The 13,734-nt window shown below is 33.3% G+C and overlaps 1 protein-coding gene across 1 annotated transcript; it reads right to left on the bottom strand.

The window, feature by feature from the left end:
• Positions 1-12,785: 12,785 nt before the first annotated feature.
• On the bottom strand, positions 12,786-13,271 carry LOC131649547 (uncharacterized). Its single transcript, XM_058919306.1, has 2 exons — positions 13,095-13,271; positions 12,786-13,019 (listed from the first exon to the last, which is right to left on the bottom strand). Exons 1-2 carry the CDS (start codon positions 13,269-13,271, stop codon positions 12,786-12,788), a joined length of 411 nt encoding a protein of 136 aa, XP_058775289.1.
• Positions 13,272-13,734: the final 463 nt, after the last annotated feature.

The raw sequence follows: 13,734 nt of genomic DNA, 5'->3' as shown, positions 1-13,734 counted from the left end.
TTTCCTGTTTCAAATTTCAATGCAATGAAATGATAAATAATAAAAGGTAGTGTAAGAAAAAGAGATAAAGTAGAACTCATCCATTGAAGTTGAGAAGTATAAAGCCCAACTCAGTAGCAAAAGGACATACAAGTCAAATAAGACAACTTCAAAATATATGGATGTAAGCAATGCATTCCTACATGGGAGTTAGATGAGAAGGTATATATGGAAGTACCACCATTATATAATGTTCCCAAAGATGGCATAGTATAAAAGAGAACAATAATCAAAGAAATGGAACATCAAGAATCAGGGCCGGTCCCGACTTTTTAGAGGCCCAGGGCAAACAAATAAATGGACCCCTAACAAAAAAAAAAAGATATTTTATTCGTTTTTAAAATGAAGAAGATTCTCGGAGACAAAATAAAAAATATGAAGTCTTGGTTGTTTCGAACAATAAAAAGAATTTCAATGCATATAAGTACACATCTACAAATCATTAAAAAATTTAAAATCGATATATGATTAACTGAATTAAGAATGAGAATCTTTTAATTGTCTTACGTGCTCCAATTTCTAGACAACATCCACCATCTAAAAAAAATGACAGTGGCGTATTCTCTTGTTTTAATTGTGGAAAACCAAATCATATGACTAAAAAATATAGAAGCAGGCATAAACCATTTCCTGAACTAATATTGGTAAGAAATTTATTTCTATAATAAAAAATATTTATTTGTAACATATAAATAGTCTCTAAAATTTATACTAAAATAAATTATAAAAGTTACAATAAATAATCATGAAAAATAAATTTGATTTAAAATTTAATTATAAATTTTAATAGATTATATATAAATTATTTTATAATTAAAATTTGAGAAATACTAATTAGTTAGATTAAAAGAGTTATGGCACTAAGGTATACTAAGGTATAATTAACTAAATTTGTTTTTTAAAATGATAAGTCCATATTTTTTCTTTCTTTTTAAAATGATAAGTCCATAAAAGAAATGATAACTCCATATTTTATTGCCATGTTTATTTACTGGAACTGCATTTTTACAATGCCATTTAAAAATTAATAATTAAAAAGCCAATAAGACTCGAACCGGGAACGCATCAGTTCAGAAGCACTACCAAATCCGCTAGGCTACCTGTAACAAGTTGTTGGTTGATTTCGCTAAAAGTTATATATTTTATTCAATCAGTATTATTATTTTCATAACTACACCTCCCAAAATTGAGGCCCCTATTTTTTTGAGGCCCTGGGCTGTGGGCCTGCTTGCCCTGGCCCAGGGCCGGCCCTGTCAAGAATATAAGTTGTAAACCCATCATTTTAGAAATGAACTATCAAAATTTAAAATATGGATTTTTTTCAAAAATAAAAGAAGTCCAAATTTAGTTTAGAAAAATTGAAGGTAGGTTTGTTTCATCTTTAAAAAATGTTTTTTTTTTTTTTTTTGTATTTTTAAAACTGGATTTCATAAAATCGTTTATTAAAATATTACAAGTTTTTTTATATTTGTTTTTCTCAATTGAAAGACTAATTTCGACGTTCTATAACATAAACATACATTATTGAAGATCAAAGTATAGTCGAAATTGCAAGTTTTTTAAAAAGTTGTATTTTAAAAATGATTTTTATAAAAAATTTAATTGAAAATTATGTGATTTTTTAAAATTTTGATATAAATTTTTTTTTTAATTAAAATGATGAAATATCTAAATAACATTTTAAGAATAATTATTTAAAGTAAATTTTTATTTGAATCTTTTATGAAAAACTAGTGGGAAACCCGTGCGTTCGACCGAGTTTATCAGATATATATAGTCTTAAGTAAAAAAATTTCAAAAGTTTTTTTATATGAAATTGAAATATAAAAATTATATTGTTTAAACAAAATTATTAAATTGATAAAAAAAATTCAAAAGTAGTATTTATTTATAAAAAACGGTTTATTTATAGATCAAAAGTTATATTGTTCACACAGATTTTTATCTGGTTACCCGTGCGTTCATACGATACTAGTGTGTTACCCGTGAGTTCACACGAGTTTTGACCTAATTACCCGTGCGTTTACACGGTACTGATGTGTCACTTGTGTGTTCGCAACGCACGAGAACTGGTGTGTACCGCGGATACGTCACCAGAGAATGACTTAAAAGTATAAAAAGAGAATGATATAAAATAGAAAACAATTAAATGGATATATTAACTTTAGTTTTTCATATAGTTGTTTATTATCATACAATAAACAGATCCATAAAATTCAGTCGTGTAAGGCTTACATAAATCATTAATCCAATGATTGCATATACAGAAACCACTTATAAACAAATCATTAATCCACCATAAAATATTTTTGATCTTTATTTTCATAAACACAAACCAATTGATGCATAAATCAATAATCCATAAATTATAGCTTGTACAAAAGAAATTGTTACATATGAAAAAAAAATCCAGTCGTGTAAGAAATTATAAGAATCAAGAATGTTAAGTTATATTACAAAAACTGGATTCATCTTTCCAACATATTTGTACTTCAAATCATGCACGTCATTGTTATTCTCCTAAGAGATCTAGCTCGACACTTCCGCCACTCATCCTCAGAGGTTTCAGGCTCCAAACTTCTAATCCTCTCGTCTTCTTGAACTAATAATCCTTCCCCTAAAACCAGCATCATCATCAGTCACCAAAACAATTCAAAAAGACAACCAAATTAACATAAAAAACGATTGAGAATTGATATAACACTGTATTTTGTTCTTTAATCAGTACTTTGATATAACACTGTATCTTGTATTAAAAAACAACATCATGGCCCGCAATGATATAGAAAATATAAATTGATTGAAACTGATACTAATATATTGTGAAAGCACTCCAAGTGATCGAGATAGGTTGGCCTCATTAGTAGTCAGTTTTTGTCCGCCTCTGTTAACCATCAGGGGTTGGCCAGACCTGTTGTTCAAAAAAAACATCACAAAATATTTCTCTTCTTCACAACCCCTATTAACTTCAGGAATTAAATTAAGTCGGTGTTATTCGTTTTACTATTACACTTACAAAATCACTGCAGCCACAAAATAAGTCGATGTTGTGTTTTGTTGCTACCAAAATTGTTGCTCCCACTCACTCCTATATGCATTATCGCTCCAACTGTCATAAAAGTTTAGTCCAGTAGTTAAGTTGCCAATTAATCTTCGATCCTTCATCAGATGCTGGCAACCTTGTGATTAAATGTCATGTGTCATAAAAAACTATAAGTATATATAGATTGAACCATGAAAATATAGTTTTAGTGGCCAACAAACATTTTGAATTGTCAACAATGAAATTGGAATTTTGCATTGATACAAATTAGATTCACACAGCTTTCTTCGTTGGTCCTCCTCTTTTCCTTCCCCCAGACACGCTTTGTCAATATGACAATATACTTATAACATAACTTCAAAAATATTATACTAATATGTCAAGACACCCCTGTAATTCGAGTAGAAGGTTTCTTAACAGTTAAAACATAAAAGAATTCTGCATTGTAACACAACATGTGAAATAAGAGCCAATACAACTCCACCTGGATGAACAACTCCATCTCCTTGTTGAATATGAGCACCGTTATGTTGAACAGCAGTAACACCCTCGACGCAGTTATCAGGTAGTTTGATAGTTTGTTTTTGTTCCTGGTCCATATTGGAAAGTAATGTGTGTGCAAAGCGTTTGTGTGAGGAGAGTGGAAAAACAAATTGACTATCATCATATATATATAATGGTGGTCTTAAAGCCTATAGGATTTGGAAAGTCGAAAGGTTACAATTAATGACAATTGCATTATCCAAGGATTATACATTGGAATGTACCACAAATTGGAAAGTGGAAACGTGAAATGTAATGATATATGGAATTTATGGTGAGTTGAAATAAAACACAACAAATCATTAACCATACATATCTACCATGAAACGGAACACACCTCTATTGATGTAGCTGGAGTAGCAGACTGCAAATAAAGAGCATAATGAATTTGTACTCCATATATCATCAAGAACAAAACCTGCTTTCTTATAAATTTTGACCATACATCATCAAGAAAAAATAGGAATGTGAAACTGCATAATCAAGCATCAAACAATGGAGTACAGACAATGAGAAATCAACAGATAATGAATTCCAATTCACACTATAAAAACTCTTAAACCAACAAATAAAACTTAAAAAGAAACAGAACACAAACCTGTTGACCAATAGGAGCACCCCCATAAGCAACTCCATTAAATTGTGTGATGATTAACAGGAAATCCCAAAATTGGAGCCAGTTGAGGGGATAAAGTAAAAAGTATGAATATTGTTCCAGTGACATTCAGAGCATCAGTCAATTCAGTCCCAAAATCAAGTGAAAATTCAAAGTTATATAAATTCAAAATGCATCCACATGCACTCTCAAACTGTTCGAACAGGGCAAGATTACATTACTCATGAAAAGCCCTGCAACAATACATAAAACTAGTCCTGTAAGCATCAAACCCGCTACATCAGTGAACATATTTACAACTATATGCTAACATCAAAACCACATTGTAATCAGTACCAGCTGCAACATTAATGAAAATTTCACATATGACTACAATATCAATTCATACATAGAAGAGCATACATTTCTGTCAAAAGTCAAGGGTCAGCCTTGCTGCCAAATGCCCGCGGAGCAATATACAATTCTTTTATACTTTGATATAAAAAAAGAATCATAGATCAACAAAATTAAAACATAATTCTAAAGGTATTAAATGAAGTTCTGATTTGGGAATTTATTTACAGTTTCTTACTAAGTCACCCTTCAAATTATCTCACTTTTATCCATTATGTTGGTGATGAACTTTCCTTGCGAGCTGCTCCGTTACTATATGTTTTTCTACAAAAAAAAGTATGGGAATTATTATCACACAGAAACATTATCACATATAGGAATCACCTCCTGAAATTAAAATGTGCATACACCACTTCTAGTATAGAGCCATACTAAACTAAAGGGATGTATGAGGACCACATATATTTTAGTGTCGGCATCGACATTATGATACCTTCAAATTTTGATGTGCATAAACAGTATCTGAAAGTGTTGTATTAAAACTATTATTTAGAATTTAAATATATGGGCTCAATGCATATCTTTAAACTTGAAACATGCAACATAAACATAAATTCCTACCTCATCCGGTGCCGACTCCCTATAAAATTTAAAAAGTTAAACAATTTACTGCAGCTATACGTATTAGACGGTTTTTAAGATGTACATAGTGGTGAACATATGTAACAATACATATTTCCGCCTCATCATCTCTGATTTCCATAACATAATTGAGTTCATCACATACCTACAAAATCCATAAAAGATATCACAGAACAATAGCTGAATCTTCGAATCCTTAATCTTACGCAGTTTCTGAAATCCATATCTATAAAAAAGCGAATCATTTGGTGAAGAAAAGACTTACCGTATGCGTTACCAATATGAGTTAGATTTTTAAAGCCGACAATAACAGCAATGCAAAGAATCATAAAGATTCAATTGAGTCTTGTGAAATAGCCATGAGCAAGGGCTTGCATTAATGATTGAAAATTTTGTTGTTATTGTGGCCTGTGTTGAACAAATGCTTCTAGTGTAGCAACACCAAATACTGGTTAGTATATTTTTTCTGCATAAAAAAGGAAAACATAAGAAACTATTTTTCAATGTAGAGTGACAGACATAACAAACCTGGAAATTTGCATAAAACCTAAAAAATCACACATCAACCATTTGAAATCCGACACCACCAAACTCGCCATCGGAAGAGATACCAAAATCGACTCGCTCAATCCAACCGATGCACTACCGTAAAACCGATTCTCACACCATTCATATTTCTTTGTGAGCCAACACAACCAAAACTGAAACATTAAACACTAAATCAGAAGAAATCAGAAAAAATAAAATCATTTTACACGGTTCTGAAGGGATTCCTCTTTGTTTCACCATCTGCAAAATACACAGCCGCAGAATCAACAACCAGAACCCTAAATCATCACTTTTTCAAAACAACCAAAAACCTTCAGAAATCGGTTGTAACAGAAGAAAATGAGCATTATTCATGTTCACCAGAAAATCCAGATACACAAAAATCAAACAAAAACCCAAACATTTCTTTCATCATTTTCAAAATACATCAAACCCTTCAGAAAGTAAAGAGATAGAAGAAGAGAGATTAAAAGAGAATAGGTTTGATACGATCTCACCAGAAAGGTTAAAATCATGAACCACCCAGCCCTCCGTCAAAACTGTTCATTATCACGTTCAACGAACAACAACACCATATCAGCAAACGTTCAAATTCGCATCTGAATCAACAACAACAACACAACTGGACTCTCACCAGAAAAGAGAGAATCACCATCGCATGCGAAGACGGAAAATGGAAGATGAATCGGAAGAGAAGAGAGACAAAACGAAAAAGTCGAGAGAGAAGGGTTAGCCGCCGCTGAAGAGGAGAAGGAAGTTTCCTTCATATGATGTTCAGTGTCCACAACATCTCAAACCCTAATACCTTTTCTTTGAAATTCAAATTAAAGTAGACATTGATAGAAGAGAAAATGGTAAAAGATTATTTTAATAATAAAAGTGATGTCATAGGTGTATAAAGACTAAAAAACCAGCATTTTGTATATGTGGAGCAAAATGAGAAAAGGGTAGAAAGGTGTTTTCCAGACATACAACTTTTCTTATATGGTAGATTTCTTTGTAAATTTTTTTTATACAAAATTATGTTATTATGTAAAAATTATTTTTAAAATAATCAAAACAAACGGGCTGTGAGTTAAGGGAAGATAATGATGTTTTACATTTGAGTGGTTAGTTAAAGACTTTTACCCAAATTTTTTTATAAGCAAGATTCAGTAAAAGCGAGTACTAGGGGTACTCGAAACCACTTACAAAAGTCGAGAGCAAAGCTCAGAAAGTAAAATTTCCCACCAACTGAAACTTATCCTAGATTTCCCACAGGATATTTACAAAAATCATAAAGATTGCATTTGGATAAAGAAATATTGCTTATACAAAACCACTTCCAGACCTTCAACTTAATATTAAACCCCAAATCTGAACTACACGGTTTAATACCATTGAAAACTATATAGTTTCTATATCTCCAAATACACTAAACCACCGTTAACCAAATACCGCTGGCTTTGTCTTTCCAAACCCCCACCTTAATGCATTCTCGTTTCCAGCAAGCCAAACTACCTGAGACATTAGCTTCTAAAATGCAATTCATTCCCAACCAATTACAAATCTCCCAGCCAAATTAGTCTTATAAATCCACAATCAAGGAACAAATGATGCAGATCTCCAATTTCCTCTGTACATAAAACACATCTTAAATCCAAGTTAACACCTCTATAAACCAACGATATTTTTGAAGATAATCTATCAATAATACATCTCCACTCAAACGCCTTAGTTCTAAAAGGGATTTTCAACTGCCAAACATCCATCAAACTGTCCTTGATCGAAACCGGGACCGTCGTAAAATGATGTAATCCGAATAGCTCCAAATAGCCGCTCCTAGTTGTGTAGCCTGCCTGTTTATCCTGCAACCAAACAATGGAATCTGAATCGCAAGAAGAGGGCACAACGTTCTAAAGCAAAATCCATAATGACAACAAATCTTGCAACAGTGTGGGCTCGGAAGAATTGATCCCGAAGCTACCCCACCCCCATCCAGAGCTGCTCCACGCATCCATACTTGTAACACCCCAATTCTACCCATCGAATATTAATAAAATTAGAGTACGAAAAATTTAATCATACAATGGATGTCACATTTACTTCACATAAGCAACCTACATTAATCATAATTATGCAGATACATAACACTTAGAACCTGGATGAACTTATAGCAACATATTTCAATTCAATTAATCAACTAAACAGCGGAATCATAATTTCTCAACGGTAACAACATCACATCTTTTATTTACTGAAAACACTTCACAACTATTAATATTATTCAACTTCAATTCGCTTAACATATTTATTCGACTAAACTACTTCAAAATCAACATGATAATTCCTAATTCTACTTAAGGTAATAACAACATTTAAACCTAACAACAATCGTCCATCCCCCGAGTGCTACATATTAGAGCAAGACCCTCTTGACTTATTATAGAGCAACATGAAGACTTCATAAATTAATTTCAAACTTCCACAATTATACTTGAGTACCTGCCCATTTCCCATGGTAGGGGAAACATCAGCAGAAGGGGTGAGATATCTAACAATATAATACAATGCATGATAAATAATATAATAGAAATCAGATCGTATAATTTACCACTTCACAACTTTCAAATAACAATTTAACAACAAATATAATAACAAATAGCAACGACAATTATAACAATAGCTATAATAGCAATTAGCAACAACAGTTATAATAATATTTATAATAACCATTACACATCTTTCCAACAATACCTGTCAGAACAAATCATTAGCATAATTTCACACTAAGTTATCAACAACGTATTACAACAAAATCATCAATTTAATACAACACTTATCCATCATCACAACAACATCATCAACAACAATTAATCAACTCGAAATGTGACTTATAACAATGCATATGCATGTGGTACCATTTGGAGTAAAACTCCCAACTTAAACATTTGCCATTCGCCATAGTCACTTTTACCATTTTCAGGCCAACTTAAACATTTTCCATTTTCAGGCCGTCCTATTTGCCATAATTTTCAGGCCGTCGTGTTTGCCATAATTTTCAAGCCGTCGTGTTTGCCATAATTTTCAGGCATGCATTATGCAATGGATGCGACTCAATAAACGCAACAATCACATACAACACAACAGATATTTCATCATGAGGCATACGCCTATATCACTATTATTACCAATTATTAGAGGTAATCATCATCACCAAAAGGCATAAGCCTATATCGTCACTACAATACTGCCCATAGGCCTACAACATCATCATCGTATCAACAACATAATCATAACAATAATATAATCATAATCACATCACCAACATCACAATATCCACAACTTATTATTACAACAACATAACAACTATACCAACATCAACATAGAACACTTTTCAACAATAGATTCATTGACAGTAGATCAATTTCAGCAATATCAGAAACAACCACCACAAACAACCACACACCGCAACAATTTTACATAACCACAAACAAAGGCGATTATACAAACCCAATCCCACACACAATTCATCATAAATCCTATTATAGAGTCAGAACCCCACCCTTACCTTGGATTGGAGATTACTCTATAATTCTATCGGTCGAAGCATTCTAGCCTTAGCTTCTAACCCTTTCCTCTTTTAATCAGAATCAAAAGCTGAAAATTTTCTCAAATATGAAGCTACAGTGCGATGATGATATATTGCAACTCATACCTTATTTTGAAGATCCCCACGGTCAAAAGTTAGATATAGGTGTTGCGAATCTACCCTCAAAATTTGGCCACGATCCAACGGTTAACGAATCGGGGATCTTTGATCTAGTAAGACTGCTGCAAGAAAAACGGGATTGAGTTTCTCTCCTATTTTCTCTCTTCTCTGCAACTTCCCATGACCAATTCCCCAAGACTTTTTCCTTTATAATTAACCTAATCCCTATCTTAACCTAATTTCATTAAACCTATTGGGCCTAACATTCTCACCCCACCTTTTACTACCACCATCACTTAATTAAGTCCATATAATAAATCTAGTATTTCTTCAATACTATTTCTACAACTTAATCAATTAATTAATCGACTAATTAATCATAACAACCCATGTCAACAATTCTCAACACTCCATAAATTCAACTATTAAATTCGAAATAATTTGAAAATATTTAATTAAATAATTAATTAAATACCGGGTGTTACAATACTCTATACATCCCATTCCTTCTCCATATTGACAGCAAATAAAGCAGGATATAAATCCATCAAACTTCCCTCCGGCAGCCATTTCGCGCTCCAAAAGGGAATTAACCTTCTGTCGCCCAGACAAAACTCACAATTAATTGTCAAGACAGTAGAAGAAAATTTGATTCGATGTTCAACTGCTCCGCCCACCATTTGGACCTAGATTGGGCCTTCTACCAAGAGCCAGCAGATAACATTAAGTGACTCAAATTACCGTATCTCGTAGTCAAGACCTTCACCCAAAGCGCATTAGAACCTTGTAAAATCTACCAAGACCATTTAAACAAAAGAGACGCATTAAACTCATTAAAGTTCTTGAAACCCAATCCGCCATTCACTTTTGATAAACATAACAAATCCCACCTAACCCAGTTAATTTTCCTCTTACCGTTGATGCTGCCCCACAAGAAGTTATTCTGAACCTTCTCAATCTCTTTATAAACACTAAGCGGGGCCTTAAAAAAGGAAAGTTGAAATATTGAGAGGCTATGTAACACCCCCAAAACAATACTACTAAACAAGACATTCATTTGCACATATCAGAGTAACAAGTATGCACCACATGAGGGCGTTACACACATTTTAAAACAAAATAACATTTAAACATGCGATGGTCATCTCCAAATAACACGGAATTAAACAAAATGCAAATCCACAAGCGGAATAATCATTTCATTAAATCAAAATGGTAAGCTCGAATGATTCCCATACATCATTCACGATGTCTCAACATCTCGGCTCAAAGGCCACTCACTAATAGTATATCATATCTAAATAGGAAATACGTATGAGTAAAACAATATCTCATAATATCAAAACATGGGTAATAAAAATAAACCCAAATCCCATGTGTTACATATGACCAGAGCATAATATAACTACCTAGTCAAAACACGCTAAGGAGATCTAAAACTCAAAGCTAAGCCTCCTTCGAAGCACCACTACTCTTCGGAACCTGCGCGATGTCGCAATGAACATCATTCAAACAAAAGAGTGAGAATTCAAATCATTATAAATAAGCATAATAGTGGGAAATGTTAAACACAACAAGAATACATTCCGAAAATTTATCACTCTTCGCAAAACATGCATCATATATAATATATCAAGATTCACAAGTTTATCTCATACGACATAGCTCCACAATTCAAGTAATTATATTCAATTACCACAATCCTCAATTGTATACAATTATGAAACACAATTCAATTATAAAACTCGCATCACAACATCCACATATATGCATATCCACAACATCATTCCACATAAACATATCACATAACAACAACAATTCACACCGAAACGTGCGACTCAAGTGTGACTCAATGCGATGTGCATGTGGATCCCTCCGTTATCATTTCTGGAAAGCCGATTGCCCATCTCTAAGACTAGATAACCACTTCTAAAGCCCCATTCGGCGTTAAGCTTTCAAACCCCATTCTGCGTTAGGTTTGGGACAAGAAAATAATCTTCACAAGATTACCCAACATTGCCTCTTTCAAAACTCATGCTAGTGTAAGTGTGCAACAAAACAAGACTCATGCATTCAAGACGATCTCAACCTCTTAAACTACATGAGCACATCACATTCCAACATTGCACAACATGACTTCAATCCCAACAAAATATCAATTAGCACACAATATACCAATCACATGTATTCAAGCATAGCTTAACATGTATTGCATCATCATTCATCAATTCACACCATAATACATACATATATCAAGTATTATAAACATGTGTAAATTCGATCCGAAGCCTATCTAAACATAATTGAATAAATTATCAAAATACATGGAAATCCATCTTAAATCATAAGAATACAGGATCCCAAAACAAAGAATCAAAAATCACTAATTTTTAGTACAGGCCGCGCTACGCGCCTACTACCCGTGCTACGGGCGCTAAGTCAGAAAGTTTGACACCAAGCGCCCTCAGACCCGCGCGACGTGCGCTCTGTGTTTTCTGCAGAAATTCTTCTGCGATGACAGCAAACCCTTTTCTCCCATTTTCCACCCAAAATCAGTTCCAGTTCAGATTTTATCACGAATTTCATGCTTATATCACATATACATCACATATAATCAATGATAAACATCCAAACATAACTCATAAATCAATTCTTTGGATTCTGTCATAATCTCCAAAGTTAGGGTTTCACAAAATCAATATAAATACACTAAATCACATGCTATTTTCATACCCATTCATAGAATCATACATAGAATCATTATAACAAGTTAGATTTCACATAATTTATGGATTCACATACCAATTCCACAATAAAACTCATGAAATAGTAATCTCCCGACCTAAAATCATGCATTTTTTAACCCCACATACATTACCCAATTATATCTACCTATAATCACTTGGATTCACACCCTTACCTTGAATCTCTAGTCCTTCTTCTTCAAGAATCTACAATTTCCTCTCTTTTCTCTTCTTTTTTCTCTTCTCTTTCTCTCTAGCCTCTTTTCTTTCTATTTCTCCAAAAATTGTTATGTCTCTAAAACCCTAGTTCTCCTTACTAATTCATTTTAACATATTGGGCTTAACCCACCCAATTCTATAATCTAATTAATTAAGCCCATTACTAGATATATACTAGTATTCACATACTCACTTAATTAATTAAATAACACACATATTCAATTAATCACCAAAATATAACAAATAAATAATTATCACACAAATAATAATTAATCACATAAACACCTAATAATTAAATAAGGAAATAAAAATCGAGATGTTACAAATCTTCCCCACTTAAAGGATTTTTGTCCTAGAAAATTTACCTCAAGCAAACAAATCGGGATAAGAATCTTTCATCTTGCTCTTAAGCTCCCACATCACATTTTCTCCAGCCGGTCCACCCCAATTGACCTTCACCAACGCGATTTCCTTGCCTCGTAGTTGCTTCACCTCTCTATCTTCTATCCGCATAGATAATGTCTCCACGGTCAAGTTATCTCTAACCTCAACATCATCTAATTGGACAACATGCGGAGGATCCGCAATGTATCTCCTCAACTAAGATACATGAAACACATCATGAAGATTAGCAAGTGACGGCGGTAACGCAATCCGATATGCCACCTCACCTACTCTCTCGGTAATCTGATACGGACCAATAAAATGCGGCGTCAACTTAAGCAACTTCAAAGCTCTACCAACCCCCGTTACTGGAGTAACTCTCAAAAACACATGATCATCCTTTTCAAACTCAAGTGATTTCCTCCTCTTATCATGGTAACTTTTCTGACGACTATGAGAAATCTTCATCTTCTATCTGATTAACTTAATCTTATCAATAGTCTCTTGAGCGGTCTCAGGTCCAACCACAACACTCTCTCCAGATTGATACCAACATAAAGGAGTCTTACACCTTCGACTATACAAAGCTTCAAAAGGTGTCATTCCAATACTAGAATGGAAACTATTGTTATACGTAAACTTAATCAAAGGCAAGAACCTATCCCAAGCACCTCCTTGTTCTAAAACACAAGCTCTAAAAAGATCCTCAAGCAACTGAATAATCCTCTCAGTCTGACCATCAGTTTGCGGATGATAAGCATAACTCAAACATAAATTTGTACCAAAAGAACTTTGTAAACCTTCCCAAAATCTCGAAGTAAACCTTAAATCTCTATCCGAGACAACACTCAACAGAATACCATGCAAACTCACAATCTTCTCAATATACAACTTTGCAAGTCACTCCATCGGGTAATCCATTCTAATCGGA

The sequence above is a fragment of the Vicia villosa genome, linkage group LG2 (genome assembly GCF_029867415.1).
Source record: "Vicia villosa cultivar HV-30 ecotype Madison, WI linkage group LG2, Vvil1.0, whole genome shotgun sequence".
Taxonomy (NCBI): Eukaryota; Viridiplantae; Streptophyta; class Magnoliopsida; order Fabales; family Fabaceae; genus Vicia; species Vicia villosa.
Note: the sequence above shows the minus strand (reverse complement) of the source record. Positions and strands in the feature narration are given on the sequence as shown.

Bases quoted from the DNA above. Each gene is read 5' to 3' on its own strand.
- LOC131649547 (XM_058919306.1), bottom strand. From the start codon at position 13,271: ATGAAGATTTCTCATAGTCGTCAGAAAAGTTACCATGATAAGAGGAGG. The intron at 13,020-13,094 runs GTAGGTGAGGTG...CATGTATCTTAG, and splicing joins CGTATCAGATTACCGAGAGA to TTGAGGAGATACATTGCGGA.